This window comes from Cardiocondyla obscurior, linkage group LG02, assembly GCF_019399895.1.
Source record: "Cardiocondyla obscurior isolate alpha-2009 linkage group LG02, Cobs3.1, whole genome shotgun sequence".
NCBI classification, from domain to species: domain Eukaryota; kingdom Metazoa; phylum Arthropoda; class Insecta; order Hymenoptera; family Formicidae; genus Cardiocondyla; species Cardiocondyla obscurior.
In genome coordinates this window covers 4753848-4772985 of record NC_091865.1, presented here as the reverse complement: position 1 = coordinate 4772985, position 19138 = coordinate 4753848, and the positions used below count along the sequence as shown (strand labels likewise).

The following is a 19138-nucleotide window of genomic DNA, read 5'->3' as shown; positions in this document are numbered from 1 at the left end:
ATCCATTGTCTAAGCCAGAGTTCTATAAATTGTAGTGTGCTTTTCTGAGAGCATTTGCTGCACAACTATTGTTGTATCGTCAAAGTTTATCACAACAGCATACAAGAAGATGTGACCTTTCTGACCATTATAATTTGGATCAAATTTTTTAACGATGCTGCCTGTTGCATCAAGACTTACAATAGATTTTCTATTTAATCGACAATATTCTTTGTATGCGTGCAGTTGAGCAGGTGTACCATATATAACGTGAAATGGTAACGATCCAATACTGTGTATAAAACCAGCATATTCTGGATTTAGTGTCATTTTTTCAATTGATTCAATGAGATCTCGCCAATCTTCTTTTTTTACACCAAATTATGTGTCCATTCCTTCTACTCGTGCTTGTCGGCATACTGTACCATTAGGTAAAAACGGAGGTTTAATTTTTCCTAATTGCATATTTGCCATTGCGTATTGTTTTCGCCATACAGAACATCCTTCTGTTTTTAGCTCCTTTTGTACTTGTATAAAAAATGAGTTCTAAATGTATAAAAATGAGTATTACAAAATGAGATTTTACAATTAACACCGCGGGGATGTTACGCGGTCGTGGCCGGTTTATTTAACGCAAAAAAACGGGTGTTAATTCTTCGAATATGCGAGTTACGCGGAGACACGCGTTGAGCACGTGGCCGGTAGATGAGATCCGCACAGAATTTATAAATGAGTTTCACGCTTGAGTTAGTCTTTAAATTGATATCTGTCTGTTTAACTGTTCTTGAGAACTCGCACTGAGTTTAAACAATGAGTCACAATTATATTAATCGTGAGTTCACACGCTGCGAGATGTGATGAGCTACTGAGTACGAGGTTCAACACGCCTCGTGCTGCAGGGTGATGTCTTCCAGAAGATTCTTGGCGTGTTGCACACGGCGAAAATGATCTGGATGAGTTGTACTGGAGACAAGGCGACGAGTTGAACGACGAGTTGAATGATGAGTAGCACGATGAGTAAAAATTGTGAGAGAAGCACACTGCACGTTGTTGCACACGAGGTGATGCTTGGCACGGCTAGATGAACACTGATAAGCCTCGATCCGGCAACGCCTTCGAGAATCGGAGGCGATTATCGAACGACAGATCGATATCGATCCGTCGCCGGTGATCAGCCACGAGGTGCTGCCTCCGCGGTGGTAAAATTATTAATTACTAACTTCAATCTTAAACAGTACTTCTTTTTTTCTTTGCCCGTTCAAAGGACGTTTGCTCAACTCATGGTTTTCATGGCGAGTGTCTCGAGTTTTAATTCGCATTATCAGGCTTTCAGCATCGACTTGTTTTTTTGCATATCCACGATTGCTCGTGTGGTACTCAGTTAATATTCTTGTCCGCCAATAATATACGTATTCTTTTTTGAAATCTGTTTTCTCTTTTATTTTTTAGGTATAATATCACAAAACCTTTCCAAAAATACATTTGATCTGTGAAAAATGATTTAAAACACAGAGATAAGAATGTAATTAAATAATGGTTAGATTAATGTAAATTATATGTTAGATTACAGTAGATTGTAATAAATTTGTTAAATAATTTTTTATTTTACTTACTGTTAAGGAATTATTTTATTAATTTGCATTTGACATACTAGCCTAATATATACAAGTTTGGTATTTTTCATATCAACTATATAACGTCCATTTGATATTAAATCTTGCAAGTTATTGACGGCAAAAGTTCGCACAACTTTTGAGTGTACGTAATCATTATTGACACATTTGTAAATTGCTGTGTGACGTCTACTATTAGGACATGTATCAATATATATTAACAAAGATCTAGCAAGCTTATGTAGATCTAAATTCTTCTCGCTGCATTCGCGAAGCGTCTTGAGTGGACTTGTACGTAGTTTATAATAGGTCTTATTTATTTGGATATACAGCGGGTTGAAACTCTAATTAAACAATGCAGTTTTAGCGTAACATCGTTTTACTTTGTCAGAATTAATTCTGCTTTTACTGACATGCGTATTTTAAAAAATGTATATAATTCTTTTCAAATAATTACCAAGTACGAGCACGTGGAAGTCCTATTGATCTGTCCTCTGTAACTTTTGAACTTTTATGCGCCGTTCATGCCTTCTAGCGCGGAGAGATCTTGTAACCCAACACTGGGAATACCGCTAACAAATTGTAAGAACTTTGCACGATGTGCTTGATCAAAATCTAGTAAGGCATGCCAGAACCAGTAAATCTAAAACCGTTAAGAGAAAGAGAAACAAAACATGTAATAATCAAACTCCTTCAAATAAAATAAAAGAAAATAAGCAGAAATTGTAAGATAATTTTATTAAACTTACCTGTAAAGATGTAGCAGTAAACTGATTGACGCCTAAAGCTCGTACAACTTTTTAGTAAGTGTAACTTGGCGAGCTACGTACTCGCCGAGCCGCGTACTCGCCGAGTTACACCTACTACAAAAATGGAAAAAGAACGTGACGTGGCGTTTTTTACATCTTAATTCATTGAATATAACATAGAGAGGAAACTCACAATCAGTTAAGGCTGGTATTCATAAATAACAACCTAAAATTCGCACGTGCTTCTTATTATATTTTTGCTGTTTTTTAGAAACTAGAACAATACAGGCGCGCGCTGCGCGCGCGCATTAATTCAAGAAAATAACAATAAAAAAAAAGCCAAAGCCAAAACCAAACCTCAAAACCTGTTTTTTGACAGTTAACATTTTCTTTCGCTTGGCGAGAAGCAAGCAAAGCAAGAGAGAACCAATCAGCGCGAGTTTTAAACGGCAACAATAGATTCGAGATTTCGAGATTCAGCAAATTCAGACGTAGAACACTGAAACGACCTGCTTTCGCGGCGGGTCTCGAATGTCGGGCCAGCAAGCCCGGGACGCTCGTCGGGACGCAGGATCCGAGTGTGTGAGGTCGTGAATGCACCGAGACGGATTTCGTCAAAGAAAATGCTATTTATTAACTAACAACGACGTCCGCTTGGTCAAGCGGCGCCGATATATATACATATATATAAGAGAAAGAGTACAATTAATGTGCGGCGCGAATATAGTTCGTCGGTGGGCGCGTCGGCCCTTTAGATCTCGATCGATGTAACGCGTGCGCGAGACGTAAATTCGCGGATGGTCGCGGGTGCCCCACGTGAGGCGCGGTGGGTGACGCGGAACAGTGGGCGCGGTTTTCGGCGCGGATCGTAGATCCCGCGATTGATCCTTTCGAAAGGACCGGCGGTACGCGGGACGCGGGCGCGGAACGACGGGCGGGGCCCGCCGTACTGTTGATAGTGGTGGGATACGGTTCGATCGAGGGGCGCGGTAAGATATCGCTATGCGTCGGTGGATCGCGGATGACGTGATGCGTTTGGGCAGGATGCACATTGACCGGTGTCGTTAGCCAAGAGTTCTTGGCCGAGGCGGAGAGCTCTCCACCCCGTGGATCACGACAGTGCGACGGGATCGTAATGCGTTTCGAGCCTTTCCGTGCCGCAGACGTAGGATCGAGAGTCCTCGAAGGAGGCGGAGTGCGCTCCACCCCACGAGCTAGTCATGCGTACATTAGAGTTCGGAACGAGAGGATCGTGAGCGCCAGGAGTTCCTGGCCGAGACGAAGATCGCTTCATCCCGTGGTTTCGTGCTCTAGGATCGGATGTTCGCTCGAGAGCGAACGGATCAGGACGGTCCCGCTGAGTCCTGGCGTCGACTTTTTATACATAAAAAGTGACGGCGCAGGGTTGCCGGGGCTCAGCAGGGTACGTGACGTGTCCCGACGCGTGGCGCCGAGGCCCCGGGATGCGGCGCGCTCGGAAACGACGGGCCTCGACGTCGACGGCGCGGTTCGGCAGCGCTCGGGAACGCTCGGCTAAGTCCGCGGATGAACTTAGCCGCGGAACGGCTACGCGTTGCCGTTCTATTCCGGCGTTTACAGAATTATAAAGTTTGGGGCGCACCGCGCCCCGGGTCCCCGCCGGACGGTGTTGTGTCCGGCGGCCGGCCGTTGTTGTGGCCGGAACGGTGCATCGCCGGGTGCACCGTTACAACACGCTTTTTTAAATAGGAAACTATGATCTATCAAACGATTTTCTTTGCATATTCGGGAATAACAAACGATTGCGCATCGATTAAGCGTAAGTAGAAGTAAAAATTTTACTTGGAGTGCTAACTTTATACTTAAATTTATTTTTTAATTTCTGTAAAAAATATTATCTAACAAACGTTTTTCTTTATCTAACATTCAATAACAAACGACTTACAATCGATTTGCAATAACAACAATTAAAAATTCCAAAATGAGGGTGCTAACTTTATTGAGGTCCCTTACAGCTCGGCCAGCCTGACTGCACGGCGACTCGCAAGTGATATGGCCGCCAAGAAGTCGGACAGCCATATGGCGCGTGCTACAATCTTTATCGTGGCTGTAATACAGGTACACTGACCGGCAATAATGGCCTGACGCTCTGCGGCGACGGCAGCTAACGTGCGTGAGCTTGCGTGGTGTGCATCAGGTCACACCGCGGAGCGCGTACGTGAGCCGTGAAGCGCCGAGAGAAGCGAGAGGACGGGGGAAAATTTGGTGGGAGGCGTTCTCATGCTCTATCCCGCTCGCGACCCGTGCGTTTGAGAGAGAACGCATGAGTGGTCGCTAAGAAAAAGTTATAGGCGCACCTTCGTTCTCTCGCTTGCACGCGTTCGTGTTTATACAAGCGCGCAGAGATAGAGATAGATCGCAAAAGTACGAATTATAGCGTAAACTTTAAGATTTTCGCGACTAATGATAACCGAAATTAAATACCCGTGCTACTGATATTATAAATATATAATTTTACGTTGCGTGTAATTATATTTCGTAATAATTTTTTGACAAATAAATAATGTCTTGAGAAAGACAATTTAAAATTCTGTTTTCTGTCTCGAAAATAACAATTTAAAATTCTGTTTTCTGTCTTGAAAAAGACAATTTGAAATACCGTTTTTAAATTGTCTTTCTCAAGACAGAAAACGGTATTTCAAATTGTCTTTTTCAAGACAGAAAACAGAATTTTAAATTGTCTTTTTCAAGACAGAAAACAGAATTTTAAATTGTCTTTCTCAAGACAGAAAACAGAATTTTAAATTGTCTTTCTCAAGACATTATTTATTTGTCAAAAAAATATTACGAAAATTAATTACACGCAACGTAAAATTATATATTTATAATATCAGTAGCACGGGTATTTAATTTCGGTTATCATTAGTCGCGAAAATCTTAAAGTTTACGCTATAATTCGTACTTTTGCGATCTATCTCTATCTCTGCGCGCCCGTATAAACACGAACGCGTGCAAGCGAGAGATCGGAGGTGCACCTCTAACAGTTTCGCACCGTCCTCCCATGCGTTCTTTCTCGAGATATTATTTATATATTTGTCGAAAAATTATCGCAAAAATAAATTACACGCAACGTAGAATTATATATTTAATAATATTAGTAACACGGGTATTCAATTTCGGTTGTCATTATCGCGAAATGTCTTGAAGTATATGCTAGAATTAATAGCGTACTCTTGCGATCTATGTCTATCCTTGCGCGCCCGTATAAACACGAACGCGTGCAAGCGAGAGAACGAAGGTGCGCCTATAACTTTTTCTTAGCGACCACTCATGTGTTCTCTCTCAAACGTACGGGTCGCGAGCGGGATAGAGCATGAGAACGCCTCCCACCAAATTTTCCCCCGTCCTCTCGCTTCTCTCGGCGCTTCACGGCCCACGTACGCGCTCCGCGGTGTGGCCTGATGCACACCACGCTAGTTCACGCACGTTAGCTGCCGTCGCCGCAGAGCGTCATTATTGCCGGTCAGTGTACATGTGTTTAGCTTATTATAATTAAAGCTCGCTGGCTCGCCATTATCGCTAATTTAACACTCGGTTGCATAATTAGGTTCGTGCAGTGCTCTAATCCATACGCCTTCGATTCGTTAGTCGTCTTGTGCTGCTTAACACCGACTCGGGCTCGGCTAACTAACAATGACTTGCCCATTACAAAAGAAGTCAATTATACAAAGAATATATATATATATATATATATATATATATATATATATAACGCAGATTAACAAAGTAATTCGAAGAAAGAGATAATTGGAAAATGGCCTAAAAATGGTTAACGCGTGCGGGTACCGCGTATAACAAAAATAAGAATAATTCCGTAACCCGCTAAATAAACCAGAAAAAATTAACAAAAATGTACGCTTGATTCGCAAAAACGGAAGTATCATTAGATTGTACGGACTTTTGCTTGTACCTCGCAGGGCTGGCTTGTACGCACTTACAAATTAAATATATCATGAACTATTTACAGTGATTTGTACACAAAGATATAAAAGTGCCTCGGCACTAAGGCCTTCTATACTTTTTCGAACGGTTTGAGCTTGTCGGCCGACAGAATCGTGTTATACACTTTGCCGGAGAGCTCCATACCGGGTACTTCGGTAACGACGTATCTCCCGTTATTCAAAACTTTTGATGTCATGTACAAACCTTTATAATGAGATTTAAGCTTTCGAGATTGACCCGGACGATTCTGAGTATCTCTTACGAGTACCAATTTTTGCTCACGATACAGTGTGGGTTTTTTGTGCGACAAATCGTAATAAACTTTGTTGTACGCTCGGATTTTTTCAGTGGCCTCGACAGCCAAATCGCGCGCCTTGCTCCGCTTATCCGTGATTTGACGATCAATGCCGGCTAGTCTGCCAACGAGTTCTTTGACATCCCGGTCGGTATGATTGCGTTGATCGTACCCTAACAGCAATTTACTCGGGGTATTGTTTAACGACGCGTGCTTTGTGTTATTTATTACATATTGCACTAAGGATACGCTTTTGTGCCATGACGTCTCGTTGTCCGCCGCCTTTGTCAACGACGTATTTACAAATCGGTTCACGCGCTCAACAATGCCGTTTGCCCACGGCGACGCTAACGCAACTCTCCGCACCGTTATCCTGCGCTTTTCAGTAAAGTTTACAAACTCGCTCGCAGTAAAAGCTGTGCCGCAATCTGTAACCAGTGCTTTCGGTGTGCTGAATATGTCGAATAATAATTTTAATTGTGAAATTGTTTCCTTTGCAGTGGTGGAACGAGTGGGCATCAGTCACGTATACCGGGTGAACGCCTCGACTACTACGAGAATATGCCGAAATCCTCCTGACTCAGGCAAGGGACCGACGAAATGATCTAAATGTACAATCTCAAATGGTGAGTTCGGCCCTTCGACTAATTTCAATTCTCCTTCTCTTGCACGCCCTGAAGCATTGGCAGTTAAACAAACAATGCAATTATCTAAATATCTTTTAACTTGCTTCCTCATGTAAGGAAACCAATACGTATTTCTCATTCCTACCAGCGTTTTCTCAAAACCGCAGTGGGCCATCTCATCATGGTAAATTCGACATACGGGGTTCACCATCGCTTCTGGTATGTAAAATCTCGCTCTATCATCGCCTGTCTTATATACTAATCCTTCGATCAATTTAAACTTATCGTTTTCTTTATTTTCTAGATTCTGTGCTAGCTCCTGGATGATCGAATCCTAAAACTGCCTGAAGATTAACTCCGCTTCCAGAGGCAGGGCGTCAACTAAACCCACCTGCCTGCTGAGGGCATCGACATGCGTCATCTGTCGACCTGGACGGTGAGTCAATTTGAATCTATAGTTCTGTAGCGTGGGAGTCCATCTGGCTATACAAGGGTGTAAATTTGCTTTAGTCACTGCGTGCACAAGTGCGTTGCAGTCTGTGACCACTGTAAATTTGAGCCCATATAAATATATATGAAACCTTTCCATTGCGCGTACCACGGCTAACATTTCAAGTTCAAAACTGTGGTATTTATTTTCAGATTGATTAGTTGCCTGACTAAAATAGGCAATTGGAGCCCAACCTTGGCCTGGCTGTCGCTGCAAGAGGACTGCAGCAAGCCCTTGGCCACTGGCATCAGTGTGTAACTGAGTCTCCAACTCTGGATCATAGATCCTTAACACAGGGTAAGACATTAATTCTCTTTTGAATGTTTTAACGGCTTGAATACAAGATTGATCAAATTTAAATTAGGAATTCTTTTTTAGCAAATTATAAAGGGACTTGGCCTTTATAGCGAAGTTCTGGATGAACTTTCTAAAGTAACTGGCAAGACCTAAGAACCTCTGGACCTTGTGCACAGAACTAGGCCTAGGAAATCTGTCGATGGCTTCAGTGTGCCGAGGACTTAGAGTCATGCCTCTTTCGTTTAATACGTAACCAAGGTACTGTACCTCCTTTTTCAGAAACTGACATTTTTTGTAATTTAATTCAAAACGATATTTTTTTAACAATGTCAAGGCTTCTTTGAGTGACTCTAAATTCTCTTCCACAGATTTCGAGGCTATCATAATGTTATCTATATAAACGCTGGCTTTATCCTGACGGATCAACGGTTGCAATAAGTGAACTAGGCGCTTCTGAAACTCCGCTGGGCTTTCACAAAAACCAAAGGGTAAGCGTTTAAACTCAAACTACCCGTCGGGCGTCGCGAATGCAAAATACTTTGTATCTGCAAGATTGACTTTAATATGATGAAAGCCGTCTTTCATATCTAAAACTGTGTAAACCTTTTTGTTTTCTAGGGACGACAGACAGTCTTTTATCAGCTGGAACGGGAACTTTTGTTTGGAGACTCTGCTGTTTAGAGGCCGGAGATCTACGCAAAGACGTACGGCCCCGTTCCGCTTCTGCACCGGCACGATCCGTGCACAATACGGTAAGTTACTTGCTTGTATTACGTTGCGTTCTAACAAATCATCTATAATTTTACGTATTTCTAATCTTTGGATATGCGCAAATTTCCGCGGTAAATATGCATACGTTGAATAATCTTTTAAATTAACTCTAACGCTATAGTTATCATCTACAAACGGAATTTCAGCCGCCTCTATTTCTCGCACTAATGTTTTTACTTTTTCGTCTATTTCAGGACCAAAGTCAGTGTGTATGTTTTCGAGAGAACTTTCCGCTGCTGCTGCTACCTCGCAGACATCGAATTTCGGCAACAACAATGTTTATCCTTGGCTAGCTCAAGAATTCAGTATGTAAACTAACTTGATTTTGTTTGCTTCTAGAGAGTCACGTTCTATTAGCATGTCCAATTTAAACTTATTATTTTCTAAGATATACGGTTGAAATTGAAACTCTAAATCAGGCCATTGTTCCATTTTAATGAGTCTTTATTTTTTCGTAGGTTTTAATGGGCGTAGCGTTAAGCGCTTGAAACTGGCTTTCCGACGCTTTGGTTTTTGAGCCATTACAAAACTCGCCCCATACATTCTCCCGAATGAAAGATACCGGACTTCCCGTGTCTACCAATGCCCGTAAATCGCAATTACTTTTACTAAATTTAATTATTTTAACTGGCCGCTCGCTTACACTTAAGCTAACGCCGCTTTCCGCAGCCACCGCAATAACTTCTTCCTCTTCAATTTTAGGTGGATCTTCCTCTACTGCTGCGACGCGGACTGCATTCCTCTGCTCGGTGCCGCTGTTCTTGGGTTGCAATGCTGGGCAATCCGGCCTCTGGTGCCCCGGCGCCTTGCAGTGGAAGCAACGAATATCCGGGTTCCTGGCTGGAACACTCTGCTTCTCAGCTCTTTCGCACCGAGGCCGTTCGGTACGTCCATTCTCCGCTTTCGCAGCGGGTTTCTTAGATTTAAACAAGTTTTTATTAATATGCGATTGTCTTTTAGGTACTTTACTGGACGCGGCCGTGATTCTACGCATCTCTTCTAAGAACTCCTCGACCATCTCGACTTTGATCGTGGCAGCCGTTGCCCGGAGGGACGCCTTTCCAATCCCGCCAACGAGCAAATTAATTGAGTCGCGCACAGGTAAGTTCAATCGTTTAATTAACGCGAGCTTATTTATCGCGTACGCGTGGAAAGTTTCTCGCGTGTAGTTCCATCGGCGCGCTTCAATTTTCTGCATCTGTTGATAGAACGGCGTGCAATTCTCAAAGATGCGCACCAAGGCCTCCTTCAACGCCTGCCACGATTGCAGTACCGGCCCAGTCTGAAATTCGTACCAGGTTTTCGCCTCCTTGATAAACTTGCTGGATGCCGCCAGCAAAACTGCTTCCGGCGCAACCCAATGAATTTGCGCTATTTGGTCGACGCGCTCGACCCACGCTAGGACGTTCTCATCCTCAGCGCCTCCAAAAGTAGGTATTAGCTGCGCTATAATTCTTACTGAGTTAAATGGCGTGTACGTTACATCAGAATATGAATGATTTCCGTTGTTTACTATTTCCACAGGAATTACTGCAGGCTGCTCCTCCAGGTGCTCTGCCACGTGCTCGGCCGGTTCGCCGTAGATTGGAACCGATACCGCACCAGGTTGCTGCAGCAGCTGCTTCACTTGGTCCAGCAAAAGCTGGTTCTGCTGCCGGATCTGCTCGGTGAAGGCTGCGATGAAATCCGCTACCAGACGCTGGACTTGCATCCGCTGCCTTGGCCCCGCTGGAGATACGGACTTCGTCGACCGAGGCGTCGCCTCCTTGTCTTCGTCGCAGGACTGCTCCGCTCTACTGGGACCCTCACCGGCGCTTTGGTTCCTCAGGTATTTGAGCATAGACTCTACATATGCTTCTTTATTTCCGGTGACGATTAACTCACGCTTCTTCGCTTCTTTTTTCAGAGCTTCGACCGTCATGCCTTGCAGGCGTGATCGCTCCGCTTCCTGGTCGAAGTCGGTCATCGTCTAGCCGTTTCGTCCAACTCCAGGACCCTCTGCAACTCCAATTCTGGTTGCTTATACTCACAGGAGTCTGCCTACCGCGTGGCCTGCTCCTTTGCTGCATATACTCCAGAGTACCAGTATAGGTAGCACGTGTTACGTAGACTTACTCCGATTTTTTGCGTTTTCTGCTCCTTGCGTCTTCTGCTCCTCTTTGAGGCCGTTGGATTAAATCCTTCGGTAATCCCACTTCTGAGATTATTTGCTGTAGCCGACGGTGAAGGGGTAGCAATAAACTTACTAAGTGAAATACTTTTTAGTTACTTTATTGGACCTGGTCTCCGATCTTACCTCGACCGCGCCACTATGCCGACTCTCCGACCCGAGAGTTCCGCTCGGCTAGCAGACATTACAATTCGAAAATGGACTCGTACTGCCCTCATGTGTTCACTTACGTGAACTAAGCAGTGTTGCCACCTCTTTGGTTCAAACTTGCAGGCGGCCAACTGAACCTAGTAGCCCAGCGACCTAGCCCTTACAATATTATATGTTATTTGTAGAATAAATTAATCATCTTTTGTTGTTAAAAAATCTTATTATATATTATATGCGATATTATATGCAAAATGAAATATTAATAATAAATATAAATAACTTTTTCTTATTTAAAAAAACAAAATAATTTAAAGAAGGTTTAATGAATTAATTTACTTTAATTTATTATTTGTTGGAAATTAAAACTTTATAAAAATGTTTCTCAAAAGTACTACATATTATAAATAAAAATTATATATATTTAAATAAAATCTGTTTCTAGGATGTTAATAATCATTTTAAATAATGGAACATGTAATGCCTTTTCTTGAATAAATTCTTGAATAATTGGCTTATCATAATATCCGATTAAAAAACTTTGACATAAACTGTCGAAACTATAAGTGTTGATTACAGTGATTGGTTTGCTTTCCGATTTCATTGCTGCTTGTAGGGGTAAGCAACTGCCAATTTTTAAGATAAGTATTCTTTTCTGGGGCTTTAATTCTAAAATATCTGACACTACAGCCATTCGCTGGCCTAAATATTTAGCAGCCTTTTGATTTTTTGTGTCTTGTTTAATAACTTTGTCCTTCCAGTTTTCAATTTTTCTTTAAGCGATAATCTCTAAATCAGTTAGACTGTCTTCTAAATCAGTAGTAGAATTATTTGAATAACCAAATTTACTTTTTTTTGCATTTTTTCAAACTGCATTTCTTCTGATTTATTGACATTTATTGATAACTCAGCGTTATTTGTCATATCAAATATTGTGCTCTTTATATTTTTATTTAAAGTTTTATTTAAAACGTGAGTTTCGTTTAAATTTAATAAATGTGACTTTAAATCCGTTAATACATCACTGTCTTTATGTTTTTGAGGTATATTATTGCTTACTATTATTAAATGCTTAATTAAATATTCAATATGTTCTTCAACAAGTTTATTGATTCTTAAAGAATGATCAAAAACAAATTTTTTAATTTGTTGTACTCACTTTCAACTGCCGCACTCGATGCAGGTACTCGTCCACAATTAAATTTGTCTCTGCATACGTTACTCCACAGTACAATTGTACATATATCATGTAACAATTTGGACGTGATACGAGGTGCATTATGTGCATTAGCACGACTACCAACTATCGTACGAGGAGTTTTCGATCAAAAAAATCTACAAGAATTCTCACGATCCTAGCTAACGGATCCACCCAACTATAGAGGCACCCCGGAGAAATGACCAAGAAATGATTGATCCGAGATCGGTAACGACGCAGGAAACCACGTGGTCATAAAATAAATTTTTGAATACATTTTTAAAATACATTTTTAAGGCTCAAAAAGATCGCGTTTTTTATAGATCAACGCTAAAAAAGGAAAACGTTAGAAACAGAATGACAATCAGTCCAAAATGAACCGACAGCACTGCGTCATGGATGATTATCTATTCTAACCTAACGGATGTTGCTAAAAAGAGCTTGTGCCGTATATCTATAAAAAGTGGATGCACATTAAATAAAAAAAAAAAAAAGCTAAAAAGAGCATTTAAACATTTGCTTCTGCTTGATCTTGGGATCCATCCGACGCAACTTTTCGGCAACAGGATATGAATCAGATTATGGTAAGCCTAGAGAAGACAATAGACCAAAAAGAACGGCGGGAAACAAAATTGTCAAAATTAGTAAAACTAAATGTATGTAAAGATACAAAATGTAAATGTAAATGTAAAAAAAGTACGTGACTTTGTTTGCGTAAAAAGTAGTGAATGTGCACCCAGCTATTTCCTTGCAACCGAAAAGATATCCTCCTAAGAAAAATAAAAACCGACGGTACCGCGAAGACCGTGTCTATTACGCTCGAGATTCTCAAAGTAACCAAAGACGATTGCTGCTTGTCCTCAACCTATTTCAATCATTTGTACAAAAACATTAACGAAGTTGCAATCCTCCTGACATTCCAAGGACCTTTGGAAAAAGCCAGCGCTAGTCAGACCATAGCCCCGAAGAAGAGTGAGTCGATTTTGTTATTATTTACCGCATGTTTTACAATAAAACGTTCTCCAAGCCCGAGACCAGTAGTCAGTTATAAGAGAGTCCGTAAATCGCCACTCCGGTCTGTAAAAGGTTCGGTTCCTCCTATTAACAGCTGAAAATTGTTCTCCACTCTTACGGCCCCTATATCCTTGTCACCGTTACCCTTTCACTCATCCACAAGACCTCAGTTGACATTTATAAACGATCCCCGTCACCCGAACATCTTTCTTTTTACAATTATATTACACCCCGCGATTCCACCCTGCAAACTTTACACCGCAAGATTAAATACATTAGCAGATTATGAATCAAGGATATGTCCTTGCATAGATTTTGGACCAGTGTCTGAACTTTCCGTAATAGAATGGCCTAGTACGGAAATCAGTCATTTGACTTCATGGAGTACCACAGACACTCTTTATTTCACCTATTATCCCGTACATTTCACCCCTTATTTAGTACCTTCCTCACATGTTCGATTACTCTTTCCGACGGTAATACAACGTACGAACAGCAGGATATACTCATATTGTGAGGAAACCGTGTTCTCAAAATCTTTCCCTATAAAAATCTTACAGCTGCACCTCACAATTAATATAAACATTTATTATGTGCTTTTATAATTATAATATTATTTTATTACCGATTATTATGATCTTCACACAACTTTTAAAATAATTATTTGTAACCGTTTCAATAAATAATTAATTATAATTGAATTTAATCTGGCTTGTGTTTTATTTGCCCTGATATTGTGTGGGTCCTATTCCTATAAATAAAATTCAATTTCTTTATCAAAAAAGAGGCTTGACGCCACTCTAACTTTGAAAGATGTCTAAGTGTCTTTCTGAAACGCTGATCCATATTTAAATTACAACGCGTAGCACTTTTTTTTGCAAGATACACATCTTTCCGTATATATGCAAAAATAACAACACCTCTGGCTACACGTTGCCTTTCTGGATGTCGAATTACCAAAATTCCTGAGCGCAAATGTAACAAACGTAACAAGTGTTAGGAAAATTAATGTTATAAGAAAATATATACGTCAGGTGTGTGTATAATATAGTGTCCTATACTTTGCAACCATACGCGAAGCATTTAAATAATTATTTTTATATCTTTTTGTTTTAAGTAATATTAAATTAATATATTTCAAGTAAATTTTTTTAATTTAAGAAAATTAAACATGTTTACATTTTATGCAATTTTCTATAAAGTATAAAACTATATTTTATTTACGATAGCACTTTTAAAATCATATTTAAGTAAACGTTATTTCACAATAATTCAAGAAAGAAAATATCAGCCGTGGCTGAGTTCTAACTGTTATACGCAATATACTGGTATAATTTTCGCATTATTTATTAATTTCCTTGCACGTGTATAAACCTGAAAGGGAAGTAAATAAGAGTACATAATAATCAATGGAATTATCTGAATATACCAATGTAACGTATAAGATATTTTAAATTATGTGTGCGTAGGAAGAAAATGTATTGTTAGCGTTTCATATTATTCTAAGTTTTCTCTGCTTATTACACAAAGTGCAATAATCTTTGTATATTAGAAAAATATTGCAAAAATATATTTTCACACTTGGAATATCTAGCTCATGTCTACTCGGAGATCGAGGAAATTATCTTAACACAACAGTATGAAAAGACTTACGCTAGAGAAAGTTATTGCTTTTCTGAAGGTCGATTTAATGTTTGCTTGTTGTTGGCCAGTATCACAAAGCGCGACAAAGTTTCAAATTATTTGCAATAGAATATTTCGTTTAATTTCTGGATTGCACGCAATATTATTAATCATTGAATTGATATATACGATTATTTACCGTATTGATAACATTCGTATGTTCATGCAATCAAGTTGCGCAGTGGGTATTTTATTTGAAGTTCCGTTGCAGATATTGTTGTTCACTTATCAGCATGATCGTTTGCAAGTAAGAAATTACAAAATTATGAAAGTATTATATTTTATGCGTTACTATTTCTGTACAATAATTACTACTATAACCGCTAAATATGAGATAAAAAAATATTTTAATATCTTTATTTTTTTATTAAAATAAATTCATAAAAACCATAATAAGATACAGAAATAAGTGTTATATTTTTTTATTATGCAGACAGTAATTTTCCAGATGGAAGATTATTATCAACGAGCAAAATCTGATGAAAAAGATATATTTCAAAGATATGTTAACAAATACGCATATTTTTATGTAACAACATTAGGAATGATCACTTTAGCATTGTTTGGTTCATTTCTTGAACCATTGTTTCGAGGATCTAATTCATTCCCGCTCGTAATAAAATATCCTTTTTCTGTTGATCAGCAACCATTGCGAGCAATCGTGTATTTTCACCACTCGCTTGGATTGTATCAAGCATACTGTCAAGTGAGCTCTAATGTTTTTCTTGCGCTTTTATTATGGTTTACATCTGCGCGATTTGAAATATTAGGTAATAAATTTCGAATGACAACAAAATATACAGAATGGCAAAGCTGTATTAAAGAACATCAAGAACTCTTGAGGTATATCAAGAATTGAATTATAAATCTTTGCAATTATTTAAATTCAGAAACTTCACGATTTAGAGATCAATACATTTATCATTCGCATACATTTATGTATCATATTTGCACACATGTAAACGTTTAATGTCATGTGCCAAGTGTGCTAATTAATAATTCTTAATTTTTTTTTAAATGTTCAGGATTAAGACATTGCCTTATAATAAAAAGATTAGTGCTCTGAGTCAGTTCAGTATCGCATTGTCCTGCCGGATCATTGTCACTGCGCATCCGAGACAACTCATGCGATTATCAATTTATATTAAAATACGTGCGTTATCTCGCTTAGCAACGGGATTGTCCCTTCGGAAAGGCCCAAGTACAAGGTTCTTCTTTGTCAAAAGACAAAGGCACTGATCATCCTAGCCTGATCGCGCGGTCGATCCAGGCAGTCTTCAGCTAGAACTCACAGCGTACGCGCCGCAGCATCGCGAACTTGACTTTTTTGAACACTCTTAATGCAGCAGTTGCATTAAAGTTTCTCGCCGATTCGCAGAAATCTCGATTTATTTATCCGCCGTAATTACGATCTTTAGGACATTAAAATCGCAGAATATTAAACTCGCAGCAGTTTTTGTTCACTCTGTATTGGCATAATATTAAATACAGTTTACTTGTTATTTTTGTAATACGGAAATTATTTTGAACCTGCGTCCTTTCTATCTGTCGCGTGCAATCGTGAACATCAAATATTAATCTTATTTCGGAAGAATAGTAAAAAATGCTTTATTCAAAGTATACGTCATCACTAGTTATACGTTTTTTGCATTTGTTTTTTAATTTGTGAATGCTCCCAGAAAATTTTTTTACATTTTGAAAAAATTTATTCACAAAACTTTTTAACATTTTTATAATGGTTAAAGTGTTTCTGGGTGTCAGGAATAAGATCTTGAATCAACGAACTCAAGGTCTTTGTTAGTTATCTTAGATTTTGTTACCCGTGAGTCACACATATCAATATTCGCGCTACGTGACTTCTCGGCTATTCTTTTATGATCCTATCCTCATTATTCATTATCTATCTCATTGTCTTTATTCCGTTCCGATCGCTCTACCAAGGCGGATGTATTCTCTTAAATAAAACTCTTGTACTTTTCAAGTTGCGCGGCCTTTTATTTACGGACCTTTTCGACAGGTTATGGGCCCAGAGTGCTATACGCGAGTGCCGCGAAATTCATAACAAGCCAACTAAACTGTTTGTGAGTGCGCTCAGTAATAAAAATTATGGCAACGATGTCAAGTGCACAAAACATTGAAAAACTAGACGGTGCAAACTTTGAATCATGGAAACTCATGATGAAGAGTGTGCTGATCTGCAACGAATTGTGGCCCTACGCAAGTGGAGCGGTAGTAAAAACGGAACAAAATCAAACTGAGTGGACAACAAAGGACCAGAAGGCCTTGGCGCTGATAACCCTGAGTGTCAAGAGCAGTCAACTGAGCCATATCAAACGAGCCGAGTCAGCAAAGGAGGCATGGAACCTACTAGTGCAACTATATGAGTCAAGGGGTCCGGTAAGGAAAGCCAGCTTGTACAAAAAGCTTTACCGCATGCGAAAAGATTCGGCACAGAGCATGACGTCATACATTAGCTCTTTTTGTGACATTTCGGAAAAATTAAAAGAAGCAGGAATAGACATACCCGACGAGCTGCAATCTATAATGATTCTGAATTCTCTGCCTTCTGAATATGAAAACTTTTGCATTGCCATCGAATCACGTGATGCTATACCAAACGTAGAAGCTCTGAAGTCCAAACTGATAGAAGAGGAAGCAAGACAAAAAGAACGAGATGCCAATCACAGCACTCAAGAGGAAAACGACGCATTAATTGCTAAAGACAAATTTAAATCATTTAATAAATATGTTAAGCAAAACCCGCGGGATTCTAAAAATAAATTAAAGTTTTCAGGAAAATGCTTTAAATGCGACAAAGTAGGACACCGTGCAGCGGATTGCAGAAGCGAAAAGAGACAGACGCACAAAGCAAACGCGGAGGATGCGATGTCTGCGGCCGTACTCTCCTTGGAAGCGCATCACTCAAATGAATGGTGCCTGGACAGCGGAGCCACGCGTCATATGTGCAACGATCCGAAGAAATTTCTTCAACTAACTGAAGACGCGGGCTGCCAAGTATTTACTGCAACCAACCAAAGCATGAGGCCAGCCGGAACAGGCACAGTAAAGCTAAGTGTAAAATCTAGAGGAAACGCAGTAAGCCATCTAAAATTACAAGATACCCTCTTAGTTCCTGAATTTCGGAACAATTTGCTTTCAATATCTTGCATGACGGACAACGATTATACCGTTGTATTTACTAAAGACTTTGCAGAAGTCAAGCGCAAAGATGGAACTGTGGCAATTAGAGCAAAGAGGCAAGGCCATTTATACGTTACGAGCCCCGCACATATGGATGCGAACAATGTCACCGCACTGGATTCTACCCCGGAAGACACAAAACAACTTAGATGGCATGAGAGATATGGACATCTGAACTATCAGGATCTCAATAAACTGAAACGAGAAGAAATGGTCCAAAACATGGGCATGGAGCCCATACGAGAAAAATTAAACTGTGAAGTATGCGACAAAGCGAAGATCCATCAATTACCGTATACCGAGTCGACGAACCACTCCAAAGAAAAACTCGGATTAATACATTCAGACATTTGTGGTCCCTTTAACGTTGAATCCATAGGAGGAGCGAAATATTTCGCAACATTTATAGACGATCACACAAGATATACGCAAGTGGTCATGCTAAAGAAGCGCTCAGACATTCTGAACGCCTTCAGGATTTATAAGAAAAGAGTTGAAAAAGAAACCGGTTGCCCAATCAAAAAGATCCGCACCGACAACGCCAAAGAATATGTATCAAGGGAATTCACCGAATATCTTGAAACCGAAGGTATTGGACGACAATTAAGTGTGGAATACACTCCACAACAAAACGGAATCGCCGAAAGAGCGAACCGCACTCTTGTGGAAATGGCTCGCTGCATGCTGATACAATCAAATCTACCAAAAAGCTTATGGGCCGAAGCGATAAACACAGCTGCATTTATAAGAAATAGATACCCATCAAGAAAACTTGGGAACATTACACCAACGGAAGCATGGACCGGCACGAAACCATACGTAGGTTTCATGCGCATCTTTGGAAGCAAAGTAATCGCCTTGAACAAAGAAGGTAAACGCAATAAATTTGAACCCAAAGGAGAAGAATACATTTTAGTCGGATAT

General features: G+C 40.0%; 2 protein-coding genes across 2 annotated transcripts in view; one reads left to right on the top strand and one right to left on the bottom strand.

The window, feature by feature from the left end:
• Positions 1 to 8093: 8093 nt before the first annotated feature.
• Positions 8094 to 8414, bottom strand: LOC139109665 (uncharacterized). The gene has a single exon (XM_070668910.1). The coding sequence runs from the start codon at positions 8412 to 8414 to the stop codon at positions 8094 to 8096; it is 321 nt and encodes a 106-aa protein (XP_070525011.1).
• Positions 8415 to 10268: 1854 nt separating this feature from the next.
• The window catches only part of LOC139109062 (odorant receptor 10-like), a 98647-nt gene continuing 89777 nt past the window's right edge, over positions 10269 to 19138 (top strand). The window contains exons 1-3 of the mRNA XM_070667882.1: positions 10269 to 10279; positions 14978 to 15260; positions 15447 to 15856. Coding sequence (XP_070523983.1) covers positions 10269 to 10279; positions 14978 to 15260; positions 15447 to 15856 — 704 coding nt within the window. The remainder of the gene's footprint in view (positions 10280 to 14977; positions 15261 to 15446; positions 15857 to 19138) is intronic.